This window comes from Salvelinus sp. IW2-2015, linkage group LG6.1 (genome assembly GCF_002910315.2).
Source record: "Salvelinus sp. IW2-2015 linkage group LG6.1, ASM291031v2, whole genome shotgun sequence".
NCBI classification, from domain to species: domain Eukaryota; kingdom Metazoa; phylum Chordata; class Actinopteri; order Salmoniformes; family Salmonidae; genus Salvelinus; species Salvelinus sp. IW2-2015.
Window position 1 is genome coordinate 14,861,954 of NC_036845.1, and position 10,890 is coordinate 14,872,843.

Genomic DNA, 10,890 nt, shown 5'->3' on the forward strand with positions numbered 1-10,890 from the left:
AGTCCCTGTGCCAAACTTTAGTTTTACTTTGTTCTTAGCGTAATCAATATCTTTCTCTTTCAGTTCCTCTGTTTTGCTTCACCTGTGTCTTCCCTGCCATCTCCCCACTGGACTGTATCAAGTTCCCTCAGAAGTGTCCTCCAGGTCAGCTATGTCTGTCCAACAAAGCTGTGGGGAAGCGCGGTGAGAGCTCCTTTAGTTACATACATTGTGTGTGTGTGCCCGCATGTTTGTGATTGAGTGTGTACAAATAACACCATTAATGTAACGCTAACTCGGTCATAAACACCTTTAATCTACAGGAGAGTTCAGTGTGACGCTCTACGAGAAGAGCTGTGTCCTCTCCGCCCTGTGTGGCCTGACTGGTGAGAAGTACGCCATGGGCCTCAACTTCACCTTTASCAATGAATGCTGTTCCACCCACCGGTGTAATGGGGCCGCAGCCCCCTCTGCCTTCTACTGGACTGGCTCTGCTCTAACTCTCCTATCATTCACTCTCTCACTGTGATTTACCCATCTTTAAATATAATGCTACTGCCGCTAAATTCATAAGGAAACCATGACCACATTGTTGGCCAGCGTCGTCGAAACGTTTCAGATATAAATGTGATGAATAGAGCTGGCATGATTCCTTGTTCTAATTGTCGGAGAGGCATGTTTGTTATACATACCGTATTTCTATCTGTCCGTTCCAAAACGTTGTATTCTGCTGAATTTAACACATATGTGTGCTTTCTGTACATTAAATATATTCTCCATTGAACTGACTATTTTCTAGAGATGGGCAAACACACACATGGTTTTTGCTCAAGTAATGTAAAAATAATGTGCTTAACACTTATTTTACATCTAGGCATATAATTAACAATATCCCACATTTATCTGTCATGAAAGTTGAAAATGAGAGCTAACAACGTACAAAGCATTCACTGTATGGATAATAACTTGTCTGTATATAATCTATAATTGTCTATTTGTATTTTCTTCATTTTTATAGGCCCTGACTATTTTTGTCTAGTCTATAAAAACGTATAGGCAGGCATAATCATCTATAATATTATAATATCCAATTTATCTAATATTTTCCCTGCAGTTCAAATGGCCTCGGTGGCACGAGCGTTGTGCGACTAGGTCTCCAACAGGTGTTTTTGATTCTGGCTCATTTTGCAAGGAATATTGCGCGTTCACATTCTAGTTGGAACTAGGAAACTCGGAAAAATTCGATTTGCCAACTGGTTGTACACGTGCGGTGATCAACGAATCAGCAAGTCGGAAATGTCTAAGCTTCCTAGTTCCGACTAGTATTTGAACGCGGCATACGTATGGATATGAATTGACGCAGGGCCTGATTTTGCTCGAGTTATTGTACAATTTGGTACATGAATATAGATATGTTTTATATTTTCAACTTGGCCTTTTTGTTCCTTTTGCATTCTCTAAGAGCAGAGGGAGGCTCAAATGAACGCCAGTCATTTGTGAAGGTATTACTCACCGAAGACTCGCCGTCTTACCTCGAACTACCTGTGTTCCAGCACTCAAGGGGGCCGCTGGTAGACAAGGAACATTTCTCTCCAGTCCGTGGAACTGGACATGAACAATTACCGGATAAAGTTAGGAAAATACTGATCCCGGTGTACCCAACACAGAAGCCCGCTGGTCCAAAAAGTCAAGCCCGCGAAGTGATAACACTTTGTAAGATCAACAAGATGTTCGTGCAGGTAAAGAAAAATATTTTGGGCTCCGGGGGTTCACCGTCTCAACTGACACTCGGAACATGTCAAACCAATAAATCTACAAAAGATTCCTTCATCTTCGAATACGACCTCGGCCTCTGTGGGAGCAAGCGCTCGGTAAGGTTTGTCAGCATTCATAGGCCTACATTTCCCAGAAGTACCTTGTTGATATTGACATAGGCCTACTTATCTTCAATAAACAGCTAGTAAATAATCGTGTGGCCTACTCCAACACTCTCCGATATGACCCTCCGAAGCTCCAAGGGCCTATCAGACGAGCTGCACCATTCACCTTGCAAGTTGTCTGTCACTTCAACAGGTGACTTGCAGTATTTACACAATTTTATGATGGATTGATGTTTACCTTGAGTTCATGTCACTGGAGGGGTTATCATTCCATACAAAGAAAAGGACATAAATGATAGCAGGTTGGCACAACATTTAAAAGTTGATTCATAGTCGATGCCAATTATTTGCTTATTTCTTTCCAGATATCATTACTCCTACAAAATAGGCTACATGCTGAACGTGGTACACAAGGTCTCTAAACCAATGAAGAACAGAACTCGTTCCATGCTCACTGCACGTAATGGTAGGGTATAGATGAATCATTGATCTACAGTAAATGAGTAGTCCTCATGTTATAGAATGTACTTAAATGAGCCCTCAGGTAATTGAAAGATCTGACTACTCATTCTCTCTCCCTCAGCTCAATGGGAGAGACTTGCCCCATCCGATGGATACTCTATGGGAAAGCCCATGTACTTTCAGGCTGAAGTGCCTTCCCTGTCTAAAGATGGACGTCTCTATTTCCTCTCGTGTAATGTGACCATTAAGCAGTCACACTCCTCTACGCCTCACTTTACTGTCATTGATAATTTTGAGTAATGTAGACATATAGTATGTCTACAGATCACTTCTATCAGTATCATTTGCACAGTACTTTGCTTTTAAAGAGGCAATCTGTAGCTGAAACAATAACAAGGAAAATCCCCGCCCATGTTTTGGCAAAAGTCTGAAGGATGGGGCTGGAGAAATGTAACCACTCTCAAATTCATAGAGCGAGCAATAGATGCAAGTACTGCCCATCTGTGATACCCAAATGATAGTTTTGGGTTCTGATGTTGTACCACAGTTGAACTAGGCTCATGCAGCATTGATAAGTTATATTCTTCAAGAATATATGGGTATATATCATTCATTTATAAATCCAAAGATGAATGTAGCAATTGCAGATTGYCCCTTTAAAAAAAAAAGGAACTTCTTGGATTTAACAGTAATCTATTTTCTGCTCAGGTGCATGGTTGAGAGCAGAAACAACAGTGGCTCCAGATTCATCCCATATAAAAGGAATGTTGTGAGGTTTACCATGGATGCTTTTCTGTTTCAGGGAATGACAGCAGGGCAGGTATGTTAAGGATGCACTCCGTTCGTAATATGCAACAGTAACCATAGTCAACTGACCAGTAGTTGAACTTGAGTGCTATGCCCTCGTTAGATTTCCTATGCAATACATGGCCTTCATCAAGCATTATGACTACTGAGCTTAATCTTTTTCTTTCCCTTGTCTATGCAATTAATTTTACTGAGGTCCTCTGACACTACATTGCATTGGAAGAAGTATGTACATAAGTATGCAAACTGTAGATTCTGTGCCACATTTGAATCAGCTCGAGCCGCCTCTTCAGCCACAGCAGCTCTACATGCACTGTGCTATGTCTGTGGGGAGGTCTGTCCCCTCTTCAACTGCGAAGGCCTGCACCTACGATTCCGCAGCAGGGGGGTAAGCCCTGCTAATACTGAAGCTGCCTGATACTTTATCCATATAGGCCCTGCAAAAGATGATAGAAAACCATGAATAATAGAAACAAGACTCATGTTGCTCTGACATGTCTTGGTCTGGTCCTATCAGATGGAAGGAGCTGTATGGAGCTTCTTCAGTCTGCTCCTGTTGTGAGTCCACATGTAGCTCTGCTGTCCCCTCTGGTGAGTACTGTGCCTACAAGTGTATCTTTGCATTTACTTACTGTTGGGTTTTGGGAGGTTGTTTTGGTCGAGTACTTTTTTGCATTTGTAAAGATGGCCTTATGATATGAATAATTTTTATTTGGAAAGCCATTTTCAAACATTTACACACAAGGCTTATTAGCCTGTCACCATCAATGAGTATCCATTTATTCAGTCTGTGTCGGTGAGGATGTTTGGCATCTAACTCGCTCTGTGTACTCTAGCCACCACCAAGATGGTCACCAGCAAGTCGTGGTCGGTGGAATACAACACAAAGCCTGCTCTGACCCAGGAGGTGACGACAACCTCACAGCCCGAGACCATGGTGGAGGGGCAGTTAGGTGTGAGGCAGGTGGAGAGACTTAAAGAGAGACCTGTGAAGGGATTTGCTGTTGTGGAAGTGGAGCAGGTCTCTGAACCACACAGAACATTCGAGGAGTTCTTTGGTGTGGACAAATAYACAGCAAGTGTGGTCACTGCCCGATGTTCATGTCGATAATTCACCTTGGCAATAAAACAAATTACTGATACACCATCTAGTTAATATTTTTGTCAGTTAAAATTATCAATGGTTTGGAGAAAAGAAAGGAGACCAACTCAAATATACAAGTTCCTTTTATTAGCATTACTACAGGGGTAAATGTTTTATTGCTACAATTGTATGACACATTCTGTACAATGATACGTTTACAAATGTTAGATCAATGAATATAGTAATTGCGATCAAGACCTCATAACAGTTTTAGCACTTCCCACAGTCAGTGACTTTCCCCTTTAAGTCCTTCAATGACCTCAATGACATATTAAACAAAATACTTACCTACTTGAAAAATGTGGTTTTCAAACAACTGAATCACAGGCTATAATATGAACAAATTCTCAACCTCCATAGTTGAGAAATTCAAGAAGGCAGAACCTTCATGGCTATCCCTTGGTCTCTACTAGTCACCATTGCTTCTTCACATTGTTTACCCTCTCCCTTTTGCCTATCTTATGGTGCCTCTGCTTGAAGATGTGACGTGAGCATTATTGTCCATTTTACATTCTGTACTAACAAAACTCGCATAGCGTTTCAACCTAATTTAGATGTAAAGACCAGATACATTGTGGATGGTATCTTGGATATCAGTCTGTTTCAGAAAGCTCTGCCATCCAGTCTAGTGCAAGACACCCATACCTCAATAGTATGAGCTCAGGTGGGAGTGAGTCCCCGGGTGCCTTGGCATGGGAGACCCCGGATACATTGGGCTGGTTGTTGAGTTCCAGTAAGTTGTAGACGGCCCGAAAAAGTTCCCAGGGGACACGGGCATAGGGGCGGCATGTGTGTTCATGAAGTTCATTTTTGGCTGGTGGCTGTGGTAGGGCTGGGCATAAGATACCTCAGTCTGATACTTAACAATGCCCCCTTCTCCGCCGTGGCTCTGGTGGGCCTGTGAGATGCCCTGGAAGTCAAACTTGTAGGCGTAGCGCTTGCCGTGCACCTTGGTCATGATGTTCTTGTCGTAATAGTAGCGAAGGGCGCGGCTCAGCTTGTCGTAGTTCATGTTGGGCTTGCTCTTGCGCTCGCCCCAACGCTTGGCCACCTCGTCCGGGTCGGTCATCTTGAACTCGCCGTTGGTGCCCTCCCAGGTGATGATGCTGGAGTTGTTGCTGTCCGACAGCAGCTCCAGCAGGAACTGCCACAGCTGGATCTGTCCAGAGCCTTGGAAGAGAAACGGGACAGGGGTGAGGGGAATGGATGCATCAAAGGGCTGGGTTCTGTTAAAGCGAGCAAGATCTGTTTCTGAAATGCTTCTCTTAAGAGTATGATTGTTTGTAGATTAGTGTAGTTTTATCCATATACACATTTGAATTTTTCTGTATTTGTATAGATAAGTATTTTTGCTTGAATATCCTTATCTACTATTGTGTGATTTTCATTTCATTCTTTATGCGATCTGCACAGAACACCGTAAGAATTATTACTGTGAATCATTGTCATTTTTATTTGTGTCAATTAATCCCGTAGGGATAGTTTGCCAACTGGCAATTTGACACAAATACAATTACATTTATTCACATGCAGTTTCATTCATGCACCATTGCTATCTCCTTCTCGTGGACTATTTTGCTATTGTCATATCAATCTATGTCCCATGGGTGTCTGTGAATATAACTTGCATAAGAGATACCACCAGGATTCTAAATACATTTTCAAGTTTGAACTATTTCTGCAAATGTGACCTTTTTCACTGTGTGTCATGGAGAGAGACAGAACGTGGGTGGACCAGGCAGAAACCTACCCACAGGCCTGTGAGCGCTGGGGTCAGGCAGCCTGTATGAACTGTGTTTGCCTGTTCGTTTCTTGGAGTGGAGGGCCTGGCCTTCTGTGAGGAGATACAGAATTAATTCTGTCAAACAGGGTCATTCTGGTTAACGGGAGACAATAATTAAAATGTTTCAGCTTAGTTTTGCTGAGGGTGAATGTATAATGCTATCGTCTAGGTGGACATTTTTGTCAATGTGTCATCCCAGACCGGGAATGTACGACTTAATTGTTCTCTTTTTAAGGAATCCCTCTGTTCTCCTATTCAATCTATTTGAGTGTTACAGTTCATGACACCAAAGCAGACAGTGTAAAGGCCACATTTGTCACCACCTTTTTGGTTCACCAGTTTAACATGGTGCATTATGGGATATGCTCTCACCTGGGTTGGCTAGACGACTGCTGATGGGACCTAATGCTTGGTATGGGTCTGCAAGGAAATTAAGGGTTTGAAAAGTTAGATTGTTTTATTAAGACATTGTTGGCTTGACTATGATACAAAGGTTATACCAGTGTTTCAACAAACTAGGATCAGGAAACGAGAAAGCAGTACAGATGCACACCTTGCACACTTCTCGGTGGAGGCTCTGTGACTCTGGTGCTGTGTTGGTGCTCCATGGGAGAACCTAAATCATAAACAACATGATGTATTTATCAGCATAATGCAAACATGTCAACAAAGTTTCTCTGTTTACTCTTAGTTTGCTCTATCAGTATTATTCCATCTTGAACTACAAAATGCTTGACTTAATGAATTTATTCTCTCCACTGTGAAACGCTGTAGTACTAATTTCTAGAACTAATATCTTGATACAACTATTAGTATGAATCTGCCTTAGTGCACACAATAAATGTAAAGCACTGAGAATGAGATGTGACGTCGGTTATTGTACCTTTGGGTACTGGAGGTGGCATTGGGTTCGATGGCCAGCTGTTCCTTCTGCCTATCTCCTCATAACTGTTCTCTGCTCAAAAAGAACGGAGGGTGAGACGAGGCATCCACAGGAAGAAAGTTCAGAGAGGGCTTTTAAGCATAGAGGACAGACAGGGTGGCAGGGTAAATCCATCACTTTTTGACAGCTTCTTTTTTGATTTAAACAAAACTTTCCATAACATTTTTGTACATGGAAGAAGTAGTCAGAAAGTGTATTTTTGGACCTGAATGCCAAAACATTTAGGAGATAAAGGTGCTCAAAGTTGACCCATTTTGCATACTCCACCATGAGACATCCATGTCTTCATCACTGGAAAGGATAAACAGTTGAGTATGATATCAGTTAAAAGCTTATAAAAAGGTTTTTCAAACTGTTTTCAAATAAATTATAAAACATTAAAAAAAAAAAATATAATGATGGACTTTTTTACCTTTAACGTTAATTATCTAAAAATGCGCAAACTGTTATTTTCTTCATATATGCATATGTTGTAGCTTAGACCCTACTTTATATCATCTTAGGTTTTTGTGTTGTGCCTGCCATTGGTTGAGACATAACATGCTCTTTAATACAGGGTGGGTGTCATTTCAATCGTAGAAATGGAATGGACCTATATTTCAACATGAAACAAATTGGAGTTTCAGCATTTTTTTATAATTTATGTTTAAGGTTAAATTACATTTTTATTTTCAAGAAAGTATAAAATAGTTTGACAACACTATTTGTAAGCTTTTAAATTAGAGCAATCTCAACCGTTTATCTGTTCCATTGATTAAGACATGGCTGTCTCATGGTATGGTGGGGTATGCAAAATAGATCAACTTCGAGCACCTTTATCTCTTGAATGTTTTTGCATTTGGGTCCAAAAGTAACTTTCTGGGCACTTAAACAATGTGCAAATGTATATGGAATGTTTCATTCAAATCAAAAGGGGGGCTGTCAAAAAGTGATTGAATTCAAATGGATTTACCCTGCATTTTTTCACAAACACAATCATGGTCTCAATAATTGCTTCTATTTCACCAGATGCATGTCCGATTACTTCGACCGACAAAGTTATAAGGATCATTTAGTTGCTAATGTTAGCCTGCAGTACCTCAGAGGGCCTTCAACTTGACATACTACATGAGAGGGGTCAAAACTGAGCTAGCCTGCAACATTTCTTTTTTATTTTACCAGGTAAATTGACTGAGAACACATTCTCATTTTCAGCAACAACCTGGGGAATAGTTACATGGGAGAGGAGGGGGATGAATGAGCCAATTGTAAGCTGGGGATGATGGTATGAAGGCCAGATTGGGAATTTAGCCAGAACGCCGGGGTTAACACCCCTACTCTTACAATAAGTGCCATGGGATCTTTAGTGACCACAGAGAGTCAGGACACCCATTTTAATGTCTCATCCAAAAGACAGCACCCTACACTGGGAAATGTCCCCAATCACTGCCCTGGAGAATTGGTATATTTTTTAAGACCAGAGGAAAGAGTGCCTCCTACTGGCCCTCCAACACCACTTCCAGCAGCATCTGGTCTCCCATCCAGGGACTGACCAGGACCAACCCTGCTTAGCTTCAGAAGCAAGCCAGCAGTGGGATGCATGGTCACTTCCCAGAGTAGCTCAAACTGCACATGCAATGTTTCCAAAAACTCCTCCATGTAGCAAGATGGTGACACTGAAATGATACTTCCTGATCATCAAATGCGCCACTGAGCATTCCCATAGGAAACAATGGGGTATTGTCATCGATGGCTTCGTCCATATTTTTTTTACATGCTATGGAAGGAAGCCCATAAATGGAGACTCAAAAAGAGTGATTTGAAGCAGCCAGAAGAAAACAGACAAAGGAGAGCTGAAGATGGTCCAGTATTCCTTGGGGTGAGTGTCCTTTTGTCCGGGCCACCTCTGCTGCCATTAGATTGTCAATTGTGTCCCAAAGTGGGGCCCATACTCCCCCATTTTCCTCTGCCGGTGCAGCTGTTTCCTGTCTGAAACTGACTGTTGAGTCGTGGACTCGTAATAGAGTCATCAACTCAGGGAAACGCTCCGCCAAGAAACGTTAAAGCACTCTAAACTATGTAATCTGAAATGGCAACTCAACACTTCATTTTGAATCCATTAAATGAGTGAAGTATTTGATCTGCCTCTGAGAGAGGTTTGAATAGATGATTCCTGCCACAAAACCCCTCCATTTTACTCCCCTTCTCATTTTAAGGCAGTTTATCTCAATGCTTGCTAGCTCCAGGTTCTTTATGCATGCAGTTTAAGGATTTTGCACTAAGTCACTATGTTCTTGGTAATGAGTTGTGAAGTTAATTGTCTTACCTGATTTAACCTGTAGTCTGGGTTGTTGCTGTGTGTTGTTGGTTGGAGTTGTGGGGTAGGAGAAAGTAGGGCTGCCTAAAAAGAGATTCAAAGAAGGTTACAAAATGGATACATAGATCAGTTATGTCCTCATGRAGTATYAAAATAYTCAWATGAAAASTTTCTARGAGTSCCAGGCCGTAACCCTTACTCTGRCGGAGGTAATTGAGGTGGCCGAGCAGGATGTCRGTGTTGTAGGCGGACGTGAGGRGCATCATATCCTCCTTGGTCATCTTGCAGAGGGCCTTGCCCTCCAGTGTGTGGAAGTGCATGATGTCCACCTCCTCCAGGCTGTACTCCTTGATGGCCCAGTCCAGCCACTGGCGCACATGGTCCTGGGTCCACACCTCAGGGTCTGGGACCAGGAGGAAGAGGAGAAGGAAGAGAGATTGGTAAGTCGGGGTAACAGGAGGTTGTTGTAACTCACACAGACGCAGCATCTCATAAAGTTGAGAAGTTACTCTTTTGTTTTCTTCTCCTCAAATTAAACTAAATGTATTTTTAAATGTACAGTAAGAACCCAAAGATTACGTATGGACGTCATGAATACCCCAAAATATCAGACAGTAGTATGGAGACGCCTAGCCTCTGTCTGTACCCTAGGGCAGGGGTTCCCAAACTGTTTTGCTTTGTGACCCACCAATTGAGGTGTCTTTTGAGTCGCGACCCACCAAAAGGGGTGAGCAGTGAAAAAAAACAGACACAAACAAAATAATAAGTAAAACATATTATCTTAGCAGCGGAGAGAAAATGTTGCAGTTTCAAAGCTAATCTCCTACATTACATTTTGACATGGCTTTTGCTGTGTTCTTATGCTCAAACATTACAAAATCAATGGGGGCTGATTGTCTAGCTTTTATTCAGTTGATTGTTAATTTTCAAAGGTTATAGGCTGCTATTGAAAAATAAGTAGGTCCTTTATATTTTCTACATACTTTCTATTTGGTTTTAGTCGTTTAAGTTTACACTGAAAGCGTTTTTATCCAGTGTCACGGAAGTGGGTCCTGACCCAGAGTATGGGAACCACTGCCCTAGGGCAGGGATCATCAACTAGATCATCAACTTTTTTTTTCTTGAGAGGATGGTCAGGGGGCTGGAACATAATTACAAATCATTTGACCGCAAGATGCCCAAACAGATATATTTGATTAAAAAACCTTGCTTACATTTTTATATGATCACTTATCTTTATATTATGTGTGGGAATACTTTTTAACAGATTTCCAAAATGTAAATAACTTGTAGCTGATTTGCTGGTGTTTTTACAATTTTTTATGTCCAAAAATAAAAAATACTGTTATAAATGTTTTTGTGCTCAGAAATTGGGGGGGGTGGGGCCCAGCCCTAGGGTCTTCATTGTCCTTGTTTAACACAGCTGTGATGTAATATCCGTGTATTATCATGGCCACTAGAATAACTTGGCCTGTGTGACTCAGGCTAAGAATCAAACCTTGTAGTCTTGTCTATTAATTGTAAAGATGTAATACACCTAATGATGTCTAATGTTTGGAATGTCATCTTAGGTGGAATCTCCCAACAATGACTCAT

The 10,890-nt window shown here is 41.6% G+C and overlaps 3 protein-coding genes across 4 annotated transcripts; 2 read left to right on the top strand and 1 right to left on the bottom strand.

The window, feature by feature from the left end:
• Positions 1-1,301: 1,301 nt before the first annotated feature.
• LOC111964672 (zona pellucida sperm-binding protein 3-like) lies at positions 1,302-2,621 on the top strand. The gene is made up of 4 exons (XM_023988512.2): positions 1,302-1,850; positions 1,937-2,052; positions 2,225-2,325; positions 2,443-2,621. The coding sequence occupies exons 1-4, from the start codon at positions 1,380-1,382 to the stop codon at positions 2,619-2,621; spliced, it is 867 nt and encodes a 288-aa protein (XP_023844280.1). The 5' UTR covers positions 1,302-1,379.
• Positions 2,622-2,877: 256 nt separating this feature from the next.
• On the top strand, positions 2,878-4,270 carry LOC111965168 (uncharacterized). The gene is made up of 4 exons (XM_023989193.2): positions 2,878-3,141; positions 3,404-3,516; positions 3,646-3,719; positions 3,965-4,270. Exons 1-4 carry the CDS (start codon positions 2,917-2,919, stop codon positions 4,237-4,239), a joined length of 687 nt encoding a protein of 228 aa, XP_023844961.1. The 5' UTR covers positions 2,878-2,916; the 3' UTR covers positions 4,240-4,270.
• Positions 4,271-4,337: 67 nt separating this feature from the next.
• Positions 4,338-9,797, bottom strand: fli1rs (Fli-1 proto-oncogene, ETS transcription factor-related sequence). 2 transcript variants are annotated; one of them, XM_070444026.1, is made up of 7 exons: positions 9,494-9,797; positions 9,304-9,378; positions 6,939-7,010; positions 6,609-6,671; positions 6,428-6,475; positions 6,023-6,106; positions 4,338-5,442 (listed from the first exon to the last, which is right to left on the bottom strand). In XM_070444026.1, exons 1-7 carry the CDS (start codon positions 9,780-9,782, stop codon positions 4,919-4,921), a joined length of 1,155 nt encoding a protein of 384 aa, XP_070300127.1. In that variant the 5' UTR covers positions 9,783-9,797; the 3' UTR covers positions 4,338-4,918. The 2 variants fall into 2 exon arrangements, with proteins under 2 accessions (XP_070300127.1, XP_023844962.1); XM_023989194.1 differs by lacking the exon at positions 6,023-6,106.
• Between the last annotated feature and the right edge of the window lie 1,093 nt (positions 9,798-10,890).